At 41.5% G+C, this 18,712-nt stretch overlaps 2 protein-coding genes across 2 annotated transcripts; both read left to right on the top strand.

Moving 5' to 3' along the window:
• Positions 1 to 9,660: 9,660 nt before the first annotated feature.
• Positions 9,661 to 11,574, top strand: LOC115687613 (flavanone 3-dioxygenase 3-like). Its single transcript, XM_056302753.1, has 3 exons — positions 9,661 to 9,917; positions 10,060 to 10,310; positions 10,813 to 11,574. Exons 1-3 carry the CDS (start codon positions 9,687 to 9,689, stop codon positions 11,345 to 11,347), a joined length of 1,017 nt encoding a protein of 338 aa, XP_056158728.1. The 5' UTR covers positions 9,661 to 9,686; the 3' UTR covers positions 11,348 to 11,574.
• Positions 11,575 to 12,125: 551 nt separating this feature from the next.
• LOC130134961 (uncharacterized) lies at positions 12,126 to 13,882 on the top strand. The gene is made up of 2 exons (XM_056303025.1): positions 12,126 to 12,135; positions 13,380 to 13,882. Exons 1-2 carry the CDS (start codon positions 12,126 to 12,128, stop codon positions 13,880 to 13,882), a joined length of 513 nt encoding a protein of 170 aa, XP_056159000.1.
• The last annotated feature ends 4,830 nt before the right edge of the window (positions 13,883 to 18,712 follow it).

Below are 18,712 nucleotides of genomic sequence, written 5' to 3'. Positions count from 1 at the left end.
AACCGTGGCTAGCTGTGAGGCGAGGAAGATAACCCAGGTTGTTTTTTGGGACCTGATGGATGAATGAGATGTGCGAGAAGAACATTAGAAGCATCAAAATTTGTGTACGGCGCCCACTTTAGTATTAATTTTTTTTTCCGGATAACTTAAGTGCCATTAAAAAAAAATGATTATTTAAGTGCCAACTCCGATTTGAGTCGCTGGAAATCTGACGCGGTCATATTTTATTAATTTCTCAGTCCTACGTAGGCATGTCGGCGCTGACGGGGATAATATTTAATAATATTTTTTTGATTTTTTAAATATTTTTCTGATTTTTTTCCCTTCTTTTCTTTTTTTTTTTCTTCCACCTTTGGCCGGCCGCCTGGCCTCACCCGGACGAAGCCGCCGTCGCCCGCCATAGGCTCGGCCCGGCTTGGCGAGGCCACCGTGGCCTCGGTGAGGGTCGGCCTCGCCGGGGCTTACCCTTGCCTAGGCGAGGCGAGGCCGACCCTCGCCAGATCTAGCGAGGCCGGCCCTCGCCCAAGCCACAGCGGCCTCGCTAGACGTCATCCAAGGGAAGGCGACGCTCGGTGAGGCCGCCGTGGCCTGGGCGAGGGTCGGCCTCGTAGGATCTGGTGAGGGTCGGCCTTGCCGGGGCTTGCCCTCCCTTGCCCAGGCCAGGGTCGGCGGGGCCTCGTCTGTGATGGGCGATGGCAGCCTAGTCCGGGCGAGGCCAGGCGGCCGGTGTTGACACCTAAATTTTATCTAGTAATTTAGGGTTTAATTACATAGAAAATTAGGGATTAATTTTTAACCCAAAAAAAATTCATTGAATTGCATGACATTAGGTGTATTGGCATTAATGGGGTATATTAGACATATCTATATTTTTGGTTAAAAAATTAAAAAAATTCGAAAAAAAAAAATCGGGCCCAGTCTGGCCTGGTTCGATTGGACCATATCAGCCCGCCCCGGTCTTTCTCCCCTTTTTCCTTTCTCGCGCGGGCCGGCCCAACTCTTCTCCCATTTGGTCCGGCCCAGCCCACCTCCTGTCCCCTTCACCTTTTCTCTCTGCAAAGAGGCAGAAGAGGAGGCGCTGGTACAGAGCAGAACGGGAGCGCGCTGCAGAGTAGAACGTCGCACCGCAGCAGCGGGTGTCGCGCGCGTTCTGGGCAGATGTCAGGCACGTACAGTGGTCCAAAATGGAGGCCCTGATCTGGGATAAAGAGGGGCTGAGAGTGAGAGACCGGAGGGGGGAGTGATCGGAGAGAAAAAAAAGCTTGAAGAGAGAAGCGGGGCTGTATCTGAACGGAGGAGAGAACGAGAGGAGAGACGGGAGACCAGGGCTTCATTTGGTCGCCGGAGTCCTCGCCGAATCTTCAGCCGGCACGCCTTGCCTCGGTCTACCGTGAACCAGGGGGTTTGTTTTGGCTTCTGTTTCGGGGGAGGACTGAAGAAGAGAGAACAGAGAGTGAGAGGAGAGACAACGAGAGAGATCTTGAGGGGAATCGGAGAAGACGAAGCTTCGCTCGTTCGTCAGAGGACCGTCCCAATCGCCGTCGAGCCCCCTCCGCCGTGCACTAAGAGCCCGCGAACACCCGAGTTAGCCGTTCTCTCATTGTTGACCGTCGGAGCTCCTCTCGACCGAGCTGAGTTTCGTTGCAAGAAGATTAACGATCATCGGGAGCATTTTTACGCGCCGGCGACACTAGCCCGACTGATCTGGAACTCGGCGACCGAACCAAGTACTTACTCGCCCTGTTCTTTCCCCTGCATTTCGGTAGTCTCACGTACCAAGTTCACTAGGTGGTGTCGTGACCCAATCGTGTGATACCAAAGTTGGATCGTAGTGTATAATGACGACTTGGGTTTGTAAGTATCATGTTTAGGCCAAGAATCACGTCGGAATCAGATTCGGACCTCGCATCCTAAGTCGCATGCTAACTGTTCGTCGAAATGCTTAGAAGTTTTGAGCACTGAGTTTGGGTCTGAAAGTTTCGAACGTTTTCATGTAAACTGAGATGAATTTGTCGTCATACATGGTCGTTTAGAGTTGTATACATTGTGTTTAAAGCTAGAAATCGCATTGAATCGTACCCGAGAACGTGTATCTCAGCTTGCATACCGCATGTTCGACAAAATGTCCAAATAGAAGTCCAAATGATTTTTTGTGGAATCGGTGCTTGGAACTCAGTTTTTATGCCTTTTTGTTCTTATTCTTGTTGAATCAACACTGACTCTGTGATTTCTTTCGATTTCGTGGCATGAAAATCGTTTTCCCGAGCATCCGTGGATGAATGCCCCTTTCATCGGAGATCCATCCCCCTCGCCGGAGTTGCCCGCGGTTGAAGGCCGCTCCAGTCCGTCGCCAGCGCTCGCGGCCCTAGCCGACTGTCGACGGTAGCGTCCCGGCGCGGCCTCAATTGGAAGCGTGAAGCCTCGGACGTGAAGGGGCCTTTGGTGATGGAAGCAAGCTCTCAGTTGAAGTTGGTGTTCTGGGCTTCATGTATTAGGGCGCGCGTGGAATCCCATTCTAGAGTAGAAATTTTACTCTAGAATGCATTCCGGAACATAAATGCGTTTGTTAAAAAATTTCCGGAATACATTCTGGAGCAATTTTTGCTTTCTAGAATAAAAATGCATTTATTAAAAATACTTGATTCCAGAATGCATTCTTGATTCCAGAATACATTTTTTATTCTAGAATGAGTTTTGGGCAAGAAAAAGAGAAGCTACCTTTTGTAGCTTCTCTCTTCCAGAATGCATTCTCCCTATTTTCTCTCTTTTTTGTGGCCTTTACAACACATTTTGAGATCTCACTAATTTTTTTTTCAAAAAATGCATAAAAATTGAAAAATTCTTGAAAAATTCATAAAAATTTCCAGAAAATAAAAAAAAGTCAGATTTCGGGAAAATAGGAAATTTGCTGAATTTTTTTCAAAAAATATAAAAAAATCAAAATTTCAAAACTTCACAGAATGGCTTAGAATACCTTTGGACACCCACTTTGAATGAAATTTAATTTTTTTGAGATGCCCAAAAATATAAAAAAATCAAAAATTTCAAAACTTTACAAAATGGCTTAAAATACATTTGGGCACCCACTTTGAGTGAATTTTTTTTTGAGGTACCCAAAAAAATAAAAAAATAAAAATTTTTAAAACTTCACAGAATGACTTAGAATTTCTGTAACCACCCACTTTGAGTGAAATTTAAATTTTTTTAGGTGCAAAAAAAATCAACAAATCAAAATAGATTTCTGTTCCAGAAATCAATTTCTGGAGTAGAATTAGTCATGTTTTATCAAACAGATTTTTCCTCCAAAACTCAATTTCTGGCAAGAATTCCGGAAATCAATTTCTGGCAAGAATTTGATTTCTGGAGCAGAATGGTTACCATTCGCGCCCTTAGTTTCTGGGCAATGGGAGGAAGACGTCCAGAAGGGTAAAAAGGAAAATTAAAAAAAGAAGAAAAAGAAAAACAAAAGAGAAAAAAAAGAATAAAGGGAAAAGGGAAATAGAAAAAAAAATATAGAAAAGAAATAGCAAAAGGGGGAGTCCCGGGCGGGTCAGACAATTAGGTCAGGTAGTCGGGCGGATCGGGTCCGGGGACCCGGTCCAGAATCTTTATTTTATTAATAAAATATCCAAAAATTCAAAAAAAATATATTAAAATATTAAAAATTCCAAAAAAAATCCAGAAAATTAGGAAATGCTCAGAAATCACTTTTTGGGTTTAATTTCTTAAAAAAAACTCACAAAAAAATGAAAAAAATTGAGAGAATCTTTAAAAAATTCCTAAAATTCGGACAAGCCATTAGGGCTTTACGTTAGGGCTTTTGATTGCATTTTCTTTTAGAAACGATGCTAGGTCGCTGGTTGTTTATTTTCTTCATGATTATATGGTTGCGCACTTTTAATACATTGATTGTTATTTTCTATTTTTTAGAACGGTTGGGTTCAATCTTAGCTTTTTCGATAAGCTGCCCGGTGCGTTAGTTTTCGAACATTCAAGTGTAGGTACCGAAAGGGCATTAACTAGATTGTTAGTGTAATCAAGTCCCCGAATTTTAGGATTTCTGATTTTCGCGCGTATCGAGACGACACTCTCGCGTCTCGATCAGAGTTTCTAGCCGACCCTTGATCCTGGCTAGTGGCGACTCCATTTGATTGCTTAAATTAAAAAATTCTCATTGCGCGAGATATGAGGCTTGGGAGTGCCTCGGTCTTTGGATTAATGAACCATTTGGTTTGTCTTTCAAACGAATCAATCGTTGTTCAGATCCATCGACAAATACCTCTGGCCTAAACTTGATCTTGGCCGGGGGTAGGTCGCGACAGCCGGCTATGGCCAGTGGCCGGTGTTCGGTTGCCGGCCAAAGATAGAAGAAGAAGAAAGAAAAGAAAAAAAGAAAAGAAGGAAAAAAAGAAAAAATTAGAAAAAGTACTAAAAAAATTGAAATATACACATGAAAATGCCATGTAGACTGATTTTTTTTTAAAAATTCAACTCAGATTAAAATTTTATTTATAAAAGTAACGTATTAATTTGGCCGGAATTTCTAGCCGTTTGCACTTAGTGATTGTTTTTCTTCCGATTTGGTACTTTAAGTGAGCCGGCGAAAATTTTTGGCAATAAAGTAAACACCGTACATAAATTTTGACACTTCTAGTGTTCTTCTCTCCTTGTCCCCCTCTTCCCTAGTCAATATCGTCCGCGCAAATGATGGGAAAAGTTCACTGTCGTCTCTTGTGCTTTGGACGACAAACTTCGGGACTTGGGTGGGATGGTGAATCTTCACCGGTTCCATAATTATCGCCTAGATCCAAAACCCAGTAACCGCAAAGAATAACGAGAAACCCATCTGATCTTACAATACAAACAATTAGTTCTATCCATCACACCACGTTTCATTCACCGTCACAAGATATGATTTAACACCCACTTGGGAATTCATTAGCTTTCCACCATCATAATAGGATATCTTCCTAATTTATCTTCTTCTGACAAGAAGTTCTTTCTTTTGGCTGTCTCCTCCTCAGTTTTCACTCGCCCACACGTGTTTCTATGATCGAGCTTGATTAGTGGTGGGAATGGACGTTTGCACAGGTGTCCCTTTGCCCCTACAGACGCCATCCTCAGCACCGGAGCCGACCCTCCGCCAAAGATTGTGGGCAAACAGTAAAGCCTAGAGGGTTAAGGCGCGAATAATAATCATTCTATTTTCGGGACTTCTATTCAGAATTAATTTTCTGTTCCCGAAAATAGGTTTGGAACAGAAACTCGTTTGGTAACGCAATTTCATTTTTATATTTCTGGAATAATTTTTTGTTTCAAAACTGGTTCTGGACCAAAAATCAGAAAAAAAAAGTAAGTTTTTTATTTTTGGACTAGAAATAAAAATCATTTCTAAAAAAACCCGTCTTCTCTCTTCAAAACACATCTCTTTCTAAATTTGGCCCCGATTTGACCTGGTTAGACCGATCCGAACAGATCTGGTCTGGTTCATTCCGGGCGGGAAAATCAAAAAAATTCTAAAAAAAATTAGAAAAATCAAAAAATTCATAAAAAAATTAGAAAATCTGGAAAATTCCTAAAAATCTCAATTTTTTTTTTCAAAAAATCCATAAAAATTGAAAAATTCAGAAAGATTCATAAAAATTTTCAGAAAATAAAAAAATCAGATTTGGAAAATAGGAAATTTGGTGAATTTTTTCAAAAAAAATAAAAAAATCAAAATTTTCAAAACTTCACAAAATGGCTTAGAATATCTGTGACTACCCACTTTAAGTGAAATTTAAATTTTTTGAGGTGCCCAAATGATATTTTTTAAGACTCCTTAATTTAGGGATTTAAAAGGGATTTTAATCCCTAAAAAACCCTAAAAGGGTTTTAACCCCCAAAAGGGATCTTTATCCCTAAAAAACCCTAAAACCCTAAAAAACAACACAATCATTTGAATGAATAAGCCTTTAGGGCTTTACTAGGATTTTGGTGTTTTGATTGATTTTCATTTTAGAGATCATTTCTAAAAAAATGGATTTCTGTTCTGGGAAATAGAAATTTGTATTGTTATAAAACGGGTTTCTGTTTCAGAAATAGAAATTTTTTATCATTATCAAACGGATTTTTTTCCTCAGAAACTTATCATGGGAATAAAAATGAAAAAATTTATTTTTGTTCTAAGAATTGTTTCTGGAACGGAATAATTATCATTCCCCACCAACCACGAACCTAGCCGCATTTACACGGGTACCGAATCAATGCACGCTCTCCGAAATTAGCAATTTTTACGAGGAAAGACGACATTCTTCTCCCGCACCATGGAAAGACAAAACACCGAGCTCTGGCCTTCGTTTCAATATGGGAGACCACATACAGCTTTCTTTTTCGCAGTTTTAAAACTCCAAAAAGTTGAAGGCTATCCGCTGGCGCTTTCTGGTCCTCGTGCAGAGAACCAGTACCTCCGCCGCTTTCCATATCCTAGAGAAGCAGGGACATGTTCAATCAGAAGATTATGAGTGAACGGAGACAATCTATGAGAACTGCTATATAAGGAGAGGGAGCCCTCCATGTGGGTCGACCCATTACCATTGAGAAAATATTAGGTACCTCAGTGATATCAGATCAGCAAAATATTAGTTCACTTAACATGCCACATGTGGCGATTTCGGGCCCACATGTCAGATTTCTCTCCCCCTTTGTCTCTCTCCTCTCTCCCCTGCTTCTACACGACTCCGCTAAAATTTTGCTCTTTTTCATTTCTTCACTGGTTTCGGCTCCTTCTCAGGGAATTGAAATGGGAAATTAAAATCAAAGTTGGCTAAGAAAGGGAAGGCATTCTTCTGATCTTTGGGAGTTTCACTACTTTCCAAAATCCCATTTTTCTCAGCCATGTGTGTCCCAGAGATAAAGAGGAGAAATTTGTTGGATTTGGGTGCGTTGCAGAGGCTGAGAAAACAGAGAGAGTCCTGGGTTTTGAAGAGGGTTTTTGTTGGGTGTTCTTCTTGAAGGAACTCCTACTGCACAAAAGCGCTCCCAACGACGACAGTTGCGACGGCGACGACTTCGCGGACTCCGCCTCGTCCGCCGCTCCCCTGGGTTCAAGAACCTGCCCAAGCCCCCCGTCTTCATCACCCGCAACCCCGAGCCCTCCCACAGCTCCTGCATCCTCGAGGTCCCTTGCGGATCCGATGTCGTCTCCTCCCTCCGCAGCTTCTGGATCTGGCTAGCCCTTGCTCAGGCAGCGAGGGTCGGTCCCTCGCCGAAGGCCGCGAGGGCGACCCTCACCCCCGCAAAAATTTTAACGGAGTCGTGAAGAGGCAGGGGAGAGAGGAGAGAGACAAAGGGGGAGAGAAATCTGACATGTGGGCCCGAAATCGCCACGTGTCGTATGTTAAGTGGATTAATATTTTGCTGACCTGGTATCACTGAGGTACCTAATATTTTCTCCCATTGCCAACCCATTTTGGCTTCGCTGGCGTTGTTCTTGTTTTTGCATACCTATCGTATCATTTAGATTTTTTTGACAAAAAAAAGAAAAGAAAAAGGAATTAAAAGTGAAAGAAAAGAAAGAAAGTGGACATTGCTTTATGAAAAGGAGCGAGGGAGAGAGAAAGTGGACATTGCTTTATGAAAAGGAGCAGGGGAGAGAGAGAGAGAGAGAGAGTGAGGAGAGCGAGAGATCACTCGGCTAAAGACAGAGAAAAAAGAGGAGAGAAGAAAAAGAAAGAGGAAAGGGAAAGAGAAAGAAGAGGGGGTTCTCATCACCGACGTCTCACCAAGCCGATTCGTGTTCGTATTGCAATGTTCGGTAAGTATTCGAGCTCCTCGTTCATTCAATTGGAGTATTTTTCGAATTATGACTCAAATTTCGGAGTTTGGTGAAATTCAAGCCGCGTAATCCAATTTTTGAGTGGTTGAGCTACGTATATATATAAAATTAGTAGTTTAGGGTGTTATGGAGTCGTGGGATCTGGTGGAACTCGATTTGGACTTACCATTTGCCCGAAATGAATTTTTAAAGTTAAGTGCGCTTGGTGAACAGTGCGCAATCAGCGGCTGTTAGGTTGATTTTCGTTGGTTTTCGGCTCGATCTTGGGAAGGCCAAGCTGGGGTTCTTGTAGTGCTTTGAATTGGCTTTCTTTTGACTATAAGCTCCCTTGAAATAGGGTTCGGTGGAGAAAGTTATGGCGCAATCAAGTTTCGCGTTCAAGCTTCGCGTTACGGACGGCTTTGAGTAATCGCTTTGGGTGAGCGATTTGTGGGCGCCTTTTAGTCGTTATGTTAGCGTCTAAGCCTAGTTTAGCCGAGTCATAGTTGAGATATTGTTTTACTTTATTTTAACGTCGTTTCTCCCTTATTTGTTAGGATCATGAGTTCGATGGATCGAGTAATCTTTGTCGTTTGATCGTAGGCATTTCCAAGTGAGCGGTGCTATCTCTTCTTTGAGTTTATAAACTCATGTTTTGAAAGCGATAAGGATTTGAGTATCGTACGAATTACTAAAGCATGTTTGTTGCATAAAATCCTGGATCGGGCAATTACTACATTTTAATATTGCGAACGATTTGCGAATGGTTTTAAGAAAAATATTATTAACAGATATATGTGTATTATGTTGCGAATTGGTTTATGGAACAAGTTTTAAGATGATTTGAGAAACGTTTTATGGAAAATGTTATTAACTATTATACATATCGATTTGTGAATTATGTTTATGAAATGATATGAGAAATGCTTTACGAAAAGTATTTCTAGTGAATGAGCTGAGTTATGGAAGGTTACGTATTGGTTTGTGAAATGTATTCTATTCGTTGAACAAGGTAAAACATTATATATTTTGATTTGTGAAACCATTTTCTGAGATTGATTATAAATTGGATTTTTGGTATTTGAGGATGATGATTTGATGCTCAATATCGCTGTGAGCCTATTAAGGGGCTTGTGGGTATGCGCATACTAGTCTATGATATCCTTGTGGGCCGAGCCACCAGCTTATAGTAGGCGGAGACCTTGCCAAGGGAGGAATCTTGGTCGCCTTATCACGGGACGAAATGCGTGATCATGGTTTGATATTGAGCAATAGATTGGTCGATGGATAGACCATTGATGTGTTTTTCGCTGTGCTAGGGCAAATTTTTGAGAGCGAAGGCAGTGTTGCTGCAGCTCAAAAAGGATAATATCGGGTCGGGTTGAGGGATGGCAGTGAGGCTGCGCCTCTACCCCGAACGAAATCTTTTATGATGAGTTTAATCAATGGAACAAACCATTGATATGTGAGTTATTGAGATTGATCAATGGTCTCAATGAACTTGACTATTGATGTTTGAATTGAGATGATGATTTAAATGAGTATTTCTGAATTGTATAAAACTTGTTGAAATGAAACAACTCATATATGATTTGATATGTATTTTATACCTTGAGTTTGGGTTACGAAGTTCTGGTATTGCTCTGTATATGCATAATGGCTGCTCGATTTGCTTAGAAGATATACGCATTACTTACTGAGTTATGGTTGCTCACTCCTCTCTTTTCCCAATCTTTTCAGGTTCCTTTGTTAGTAGCCAATATAATGAGAGCGATATTGTGAGGACTTTTGAAAATTTATTCTTTGGTTGTGGTTTCAGGCTGCGTCCTTTGGGTGGAAGGACGGCCGTGTCATCCTCCGTTCTGGTAGGTTTCGGGGTGTGACAGTTATCATGGATGATAATGAGAGTTCTAGTGCGTGGAATACCGGCCAGTCGGCTCAAGAGCAAGGTCTTGAATATGTGCTGGACGCTTACCATGTTGCGCTTGGCGATCGCCCTAGCTTATGTCCGGATAAGGCCGATGTGCCTCTCATCGATCTAGGCGGGCTATGGAAGGATCCTGCACGACGGTCTGCGGTCGTCAAGGACATTGCAAAAGCTTGTTGTCGCTTCGGTTTCTTCCAGGAAAGGCTGATGTGTACATATATCTATATTTATGCACCATTAGTGTCGCATTACGATTTTGTTCCGTACTAGAATTTGTGCTTTCCCATTGTCTTGACCAATGAATCGCCTCAATTGCCACGTATGCTTCCTGCGGAAACAGATTGTGAACCATGGAATTTGCCAAACCGTGATGGACGAAGCCCTGCATGCGGCATCCAGCTTTTTCGACTTGCCAACCCAAGAGAAGATGAAGTACATGTCGAACGACGTGCACAAGCCAGTGAGATACGCGACGAGTTTGAAGGACGGGATCGACAAGACACAGTTCTGGAGGGTCTTCCTGAAGCATTATGCACACCCACTGGAACGCTGGATGGGTCAATGGCCGGAGAATCCCCCTCATTATCGGTAGCCTCTCTTTCACCTCTGGTTTTTTTTTTTTTTTTTGGGTCAAGCTTTCACCTCTGGTTTGATGAATGTGAACGGGGTCATACATTTGGACAAACCAATTCATTAAACCCTCATTCCTTAAACGCACTCACACTCGCAGCCGCAATCTTAAAGCCAACCATTTAGCATAACGTCAGAGTTGAAGCAAAGCAGAATAATGAGGAGTGAGTAGTGGTCCAACTTGGCGAGGTCAAAACTTTTTGAAATAATAACCCTATTGACATCATATAACTGAATATTGAGGTGCATGAAGCCCGACACTAGATTGTAGTCCGAATGCATGCATTTACGCATGCCCTGCCCTCATCAGTTCCTAAGCTGGTAGTGGACAGTTGAAGGCATTCAGGACATACCGATCAAAACTATTAGAATGCAACGTTCCATGTTTTTGAGCCTTCGAGTCAAGCCAACAGATCGCGACTCTAAGCATATCTCATATCGGTTCTCATGATTGTATTAGGGAGAAGATGGGCAAATTCTGTGCCCAAGCAAGGAAAGTGACGGTGGACCTGATGGAGGCCATCATGGAGGGCTTGGGACTGGGACCCTTGTATCTGACCTCTAAAATGGAAGCGGGGATGCAAGTGATGGCGGTCAACTGCTACCCACCATGCCCGAATCCGGAGATGGCGCTAGGACAACCACCCCACTATGACCACACTTGTTTGACCATTGTTCTCCAAAGCTCCCCTGGACTTCAGATCATGGACCCCGTGGACTGCACCTGGAAGTCGGTCCCTAAAATTCCTGGCGCCTTACAAGTCCACGTAGGTGACCATCTTGAGGCCCTGAGCAACGGCCTGTACAAGAGCGTCGTCCACAGAGCGGTCCTCAATTCTGAGAGGACCCGGTTTTCCATTGCTAGCTTGGAACTCGTGGGCGCGCAGGGGAAAAAGTACCGGGGAAGTAGCTTCAGGGATTTTCTGAACTTTCTAGCTACCCAGGACATTGGAGAGGGCAGGAGCTTTATCAGTACACTCAAGATCAATCAATAGTTGCTAGATCCTGAACTTATTTTCTTTGCGCAGCTTCTGTATCTGTAATAAAAATAACTTGTAGCCCCCTGCATCCCAAAGAGCCCGTCTTCTTTTCTTTCTTTTCACAAAAACCATGTGAATACGAATAGTTGCCATTTTGCTTGTTACCTTTTCCTTTAAACCTTTCCTGTGTCCGAATTGTAGGAAATTTCAATTTTTACGCCGAAAGAAGTGGTTAGTGAATCAAAGAGTTAATCCATGCACCATAATGTCGTGGTTACTTGAGAGCTTAGTTTGGATTGTGTCATGACAATCTCTTTTGCCAGGAAAAAATGGACAACAGAGCTACTTAATACGAGACAAATACATTAGGATTTTTACACAATGACAATAGTAATAATAAAACCACTAATAGTAATTTAATTTTGGCCCAAAGAATAAAATATTATATTTATAGTGTGATCCCACATTTAGGGATATAGTTTTTGAAATAAAAACTTATCCATTGGGTTTGACCCACGTTTTCTCTTTTAAGTGACGGTTATCCACATGCGGTTTTTCCACTGTTCATACCCCTTCGGTGACAACCGCCCTCTTCGGTAACCGCCTTGATGGGAAGCAGTTTATAAAGATGAACGTTCATTCCATAAGGGTAGACACAAGGTCTAACGCAAACCCTCTCATTCGGTAATACACCATCAATACGCGAGGGGATTGGGTTAGTAGAGTGCACCCGTGATCGCTGTCGAATTGACGTTGAACTACCGTTAAATTCCGACGAACGTAAAGTTGAACAATGGCTGGAGGTCAGTTTATTTTTCGATCTTGTTTTCTGCATTTGATTTTAATTGTGCTTGAATTTTGTTCTTCTATGCATGATTAGATCCTTCAGTTGTAGTCTTACATTTGGTATCAGAGCATGTTTAGTGCCTCTGCCTTGTTTTTGTTGAATTTTGAGTGCATTTTTTGGGGCTAAGAGGGAAATCGCCTATTCCGGCCAAATTGCGGCGACCCACCGCTCGACTTCGGATCGGCACGGTCGCACCGCCATGGAGAAGAATAGCCCTAAGTTAATCTGGCATATCGGTGATCGCCGGAGACTGTTTGAGCGGCGGAAGTTGCGGGTTAGGGTTTGTGCGTTTTGACGGAATTTTGCTTGATTCGAGTCAATTTCTTGGTTGTTTTCGCCGATTTTTGGGTCCATGTGGTCGCGCCGACGTGGTCTCCGAAACCCATAAATTATTTTGGTGTGAGATGGGCTGCCCGAGGAGACCCATTCGGTCGAAAGCGTGGTGGAACGGCGAAAAAAAAAACGGCGAGAAAAAGCTTATGTTTGCGCGGAGGAAGAAGGTGCATGGCCCCATGCGCGCACAACCGCTGGCGCGTGGTCGCCACGCGCGCGGCAGTTGCAGGCGCATGCGCTGCACGCGCCCGCCCGGTAAAGAAGGCGCGTGCGCGCCACGCGCCTGCGCATAGGGCAGGCGCGTGCCTCTCATGCGCCCTGGAACCGGCGCCCGTTCGTTTTACTCTTTTGCCCCTGCTTTTTACCCGTTATTACCATTCTGCCCCTTGCCGAATTAAATTTATTGTTTTGTCCTTCATGCATTTTTATGAATATTTTTATGCATGAAATTAAATGTCCAGTGATCCATATATTTTAATTAATTGGGGAGTAGCCACAACATCTTTAATTAATTAAATTATATATTAAGAGCATTCGGATCACATTTAGAAATGGACATTGATTGTAATTAATCTTATTAATATGATGAATTTTATCCCACAGGAATTTTCATTATATTAATTTGATTAATTAGGTGGAAATATCATATTATTTTTCTTAATTTACCCACAGGGATTAAGGAAGGGATATAATATGATAGTTTCTTCATGAAGTATTTATGAATCTATTTAAATTAAAAACTTAGCCCACAGACAGTTTTTATGTTATGTGATTCATATTTTGTGACATGTCTTACATTGGTAGAACATGATATATGTTGATTTTGCCTCAAGTTTTGTGACATAAGCATGATTATTTGATATGCAGTTTTGCAACCTGTGAATTTCTCTGAATTTAAGAGTGATGTTCCAATACTGAATGGTGAAAACTATAAAGTTTGGAAGGAGTCAATTCTTCTTCAATTGGGGTGCATGGACATTGACTATGCTATAAGGAAAGACGAACCACCTGCTCCTACTGACATGAGCATTGCAATTGAGATAGCCCTTTATGAACAGTGGGAGCGGTCCAACCACCTTAGTGTGATGTTAATAAGGACTAAAGTATCTCCTAATATCCGTGGTTCAGTCACTCAGCATAGCAATGCTAAGGCTTTATTGGAGGCCATTGATGCACAGTTTGAGACTTCAGAAAAGGCACATGCCATGACCCTGATAATGAAGTTTTCATCTCTAAAGCTCACAAGTGTTAGAGGTGTGCGTGAGCACATCATGAAGATGAGGGACATTGCAGCTCAGCTGAAAAACCCTGAGGTTGAGATATCTGAATCATTTCTTGTGTACTACATTCTGAACACTCTCCCACAATAGTATGCATCTTTCAAGATCTCCTACAACACACATAAGAATAAATAGTCAATTAATGAACTTATGACCACGTGTGTTCAAGAAGAAGAGAGGCTGATTATGGAATTGGGAGAAAGTGCTCAATTGGCAACACAAGAAAGGAATAAGAGTCACGGCAAGCAGAAGGAGAAAGGTAAAATACCTCCCCAAGCTGACATTAAGAAGGAATCCAAATGTTTCTTCTGTAGAACGAAGGGGCATATGAAGAAGGATTGCGTCAGATTTAACGCCTGGCTCGAGAAGAAAGGTAATCCAACCTCTTATGTTTGTTATGAATCTAATATGGCTGATGTGAGTTACAACACTTGGTGGATTGATTCTGGTTCTACAATCCATATTTCGAATTCCTTGCAGGGTTTTCAAAACCACAGGAAGCCAGTGGGAAGTGAACAAAGCATCTATTCGGGAAACAAGATGCGTTCACATGTAGAAGCTATTGGGACATGTAGATTAGTTCTCAATAGTGACTTTGTTTTGAATTTGAAAAGGACCTTTTACATTCCAAGTTTCTCTAGAAACTTAATTTCAATTTCAAGACTTGTACCTTTGGGTTACTCTTTTAACTTTTCAGATTCAAACTTCAGTTTATTGTTTAAATCTGAAATTGTTGGGAGTAGTATTTTGTCTGATGGTCTTTTTCGAATTAATTTACAAGACAATGCCTATTATAATGCGATGCATGTTCATGATAATGCTGGTATAAAACGATGTGTTGTGAATGAAGATTCCTTTATGTTGTGGCATCGGATATTGGGACATATCTCCATAGATAGAATTAAGCGATTAGTAAATGATGGAGTACTCGGTACTTTGGATTTTACTGATTATGATACTTGCGTGGATTGCATAAAGGGAAAGCAGACCAACAAGATAAAGAAAGGTGCCAAGAGGAGTACAGACATATTAGAAATCATACATACGGACATTTGTAGTCCTAATATGGACTCGTATGGTCAGAAATATTTCATCTCCTTCATTGATGATTACTCACGTTACATGTATCTCTACTTGCTTCATAATAAGCATGAAGCGTTGGATGCCTTTAAGGTTTTTAAGGCGGAAGTAGAGAAACAATGCGGCAAACAAATTAAGATCGTGAGATCAGACAGAGGTGGAGAATTTTATGGTAGATACACTGAAGATGGACAAGCACCTGGTCCGTTTGCAAAGTTTCTTCAAGAGAATGGGATAGTTGCCCAATACACTATGCCAGGTTCTCCGGACCAAAATGGTGTAGCAGAAAGAAGAAACTGAACTTTATTGGACATGGTGCGGAGTATGCTTAGTAGCTCCAAACTTCCTAAGTCCTTGTGGACTGAAGCTCTTAAGACGGCAGTGTACATATTAAATCGAGTTCCAACCAAGGCTGTCCCAAAGACGCCTTTTGAGTTATTCAAAGGTTGGAAACCAAGTTTGAGACATGTACGCGTTTGGGGATGCCCGTCTGAAGTAAGAGTCTATAATCCACAGGAAAGGAAGTTGGACCTAAGGACTGTAAGTGGGTATTTTATTGGATATGCCGAAAAGTCCAAGGGATACAGGTTTTATTGTCCATCTCACACTACTAGGATTGTGGAATCAAGAAATGCTAAGTTTCTTGAAAGTGACTTGATTAGTGGGAGTGATCGATTGAAGGACACTGTTCCTGAGAAAGATCATTCAGATACTCAACCTTCCACTTCAAGTATTAGGTTGGTTGTTGTTCATAACGCCCCTTCAGTTCAGCCGGCTAAACCGCAGCTGAATTGTCACAATATATTCTTAATGGCCTAGAAATAAAATCAACATCAGGATACATTTTTATGTTAGCTGGCGGAGCCGTATCATGGAGGAGTGCGAAGCAGACTTTGACTGCTACTTCCACTATGAAGGCTGAGTTCGTTTCTTGTTTTGAGACTACCTCGCATGGTGTATGGTTGAAGAGTTTCATTTCAGGGCTTAGAATTGTTGATTCTATTTCTAGGCCATTAAGAATATATTGTGACAATTCAGCTGCGGTTTTTACGGCTAAAAATGCTAGAAGTGGCAGTCGAAGTAAGCACATCGACATTAAATATTTAGCCATAAAGGAACGTGTTAAGGAGAATAAAGTGGTCATTGAACACGTTCGCACTAAATTGATGATAGCTGATCCTTTAACTAAATGCATGCCACCAATGAAGTATAAGGATCATGTGGCTAGTATGGGAATAGTTCCCATAATGTGATTTATTGTCGTACGGACGACTTTTGTTGTTTGAAACTCTTATTCAATTGTAATGTTATTCTCAATTTCTGGTGTACACATTCAGTTGTTTATGAGAATAACAATTATCCTTGGTTCTGGAATAAACATAGGGTTTATTCATTAAGATGTGTTGTCACATATGGGCTGACATTAAAGGAATAAGATGCATTGTAATACATGGAAGATATTACTTGCTCTTAGAGGACATGTCGCCATGATTCATGTGTCTTGTTTCTTTTCTTAAGCATAAGGTTTTCGTGGATTTGGTTGGGTAATCCGTATGATGACAATATTGGGATCAAGTGGGAGAATGTTATATTTATAATGTGATCCCACATTTAGGGATATAGTTTTTGAAATAAAAACTTATCCATTGGGTTTGACCCACGTTTTCTCTTTTAAGTGACTGTTATCCACATACGGTTTTTCCACGCTTCGTACCCCTTCGGTGACAACCGCCCTCTTCGGTAACCGCCTTGATGGGAAGCGGTTTAAAATGACGAACGTTCATTCCATAAGGGCAGACACAAGGTCTAACGCAAACCCTCTCATTCAGTAATACACCATCAATACGCGAGGGGATTGGGTTAGTAGAGTGCGGCCGTAATCGCTGTCGAATTGACGTCGAACTACCGTGGATTTCCGACGAACGTAAAGTTAAACAATGGCTGGAGGTCAGTTTATTTTCGATCCTGTTTTCCGCATTTGATTCTAATTGTGCTTAAATTTTATTCTTCTATGCATGATTAGAATCCTTCAATTTTAGTCTTACATACTTGCTGATAATGATCCGGTAGATCCAGTTATTCAACAATTACCGGAAGCTGTTGAACAACCAGTTGAACAACACGCTCCTCCAGAGAATGTTGATACAACATTAAGAAGATCTACTAGAATGAGGAAATCAGCAATTCCTAGTGATTATATTGTGTATCTACAAGAGTCTGACTATAATATTGGAGCTGAGAATGATCCTGAAACGTTTTCATAAGCCATGAATAGTGATGAATCCAATTTGTGGTACAATGCCATGAAGGATGAGATGAGTTCTATGGCATCAAACGAAGTCTGGGATTTAGTTGAGTTGCCTAATGATGCGAAGGCCATTGGTTGTAAATGGGTCTTCAAAACTAAGAAGGACTCATTGGGCAACATTGAGAGATATAAAACTAGACTTGTTGCCAAAGGATTCACTCAAAAAGAAGGAATCGATTACACGGAGACATTTTCTCCTGTATCTAAGAAAGATTCTCTTCGTATTATTTTGGCATTGGTTGCCCATTTTGATATGGAATTACATCAAATGGATGTGAAAACGGCATTCCTCAATGGGGAACTAGAGGAGGAGGTTTACATGAAACAACCTGAAGGATTCTTCTCTAGTAAAGGTGAGCATTTGGTGTGCAAGCTTAAGAAATCTATATATGGCTTGAAACAAGCATCCCGCCAATGGTACTTAAGATTCCATGATGTCATCTCTTCATTCGGCTTTGTAGAGAATATCATGGATCAATGCGTATACCAGAAGGTCAGTGGGAGCAAAATTTGTTTTCTTGTGCTATATGTGGATGATATTCTACTTGCAACCAATGATAAGGGGTTGTTGCATGGGGTGAAACAATTCCTCTCTAAGAGTTTTGACATGAAAGATATGGGTGAGGCATCTTATGTCATTGGCATTAAGATCCATAGAGATAGAACTCGAGGAATTTTAGGACTATCTCAAGAAACCTATATCAATAAGGTCTTGGAGAGATTTCAGATGAAAGATTATTCACCAAGTATAGCACCCATTGTGAAGGGTGATAGGTTCAATTTGAACCAGTGCCCGAAGAACGATCTAGAAAGGAAACAAATGAAGAACATCCCATATGCTTCTGCTGTCGGAAGCTTGATGTATGCTCAGGTTTGCACTCGACCTGACATTGCTTTTGCTGTAGGAATGTTGGAAAGATATCAGAGTAATCTAGGGATAGATCACTGGAAAGCTGCAAAGAAAGTGATGAGATATCTTCAAGGTACTAAAGGCTACATGCTTATGTATAGACGGATGGACAACTTGGAAGTAGTTGGTTATTCGGATGTCGATTACGCTGGTTGCGTTGATTCTCTAAAATCAACATCATGATACATTTTTATGTTAGCTGGCGGAGCCGTGTCATGGAGGAGTGCGAAGCAGACTTTGACTGCTACTTCCACTATGGAGGCTGAGTTCGTTTCTTGTTTTGAGGTTACCTCGCATGGTGTATGGTTGAAGAGTTTCATTTCAGGGCTTAGAATTGCTGATTCTATTTCTAGGCCATTAAGAATATATTGTGACAATTCCGCTGCGGTTTTTACGACTAAAAATGCCAGAAGTGGCAGTCGAAGTAAGCACATCGACATTAAGTATTTAGCCATAAAAGAACGTGTTAAGGAGAATAAAGTGGTCATTGAACACATTCGCACTAAATTGATGATAGCTGATCCTTTAACTAAAGGCATGCCACCAATGAAGTATAAGGATCATGTGGCTAGTATGGGAATAGTTCCCATAATATGATTTATTGTCGTACAGACGACTTTTG

Source organism: Syzygium oleosum, unplaced genomic scaffold, assembly GCF_021117445.2.
Source record: "Syzygium oleosum isolate NSW1041296 unplaced genomic scaffold, Sole_v2.1 Sole_v2.25, whole genome shotgun sequence".
Classification (NCBI taxonomy): Eukaryota; Viridiplantae; Streptophyta; class Magnoliopsida; order Myrtales; family Myrtaceae; genus Syzygium; species Syzygium oleosum.
Note: the sequence above shows the minus strand (reverse complement) of the source record. Positions and strands in the feature narration are given on the sequence as shown.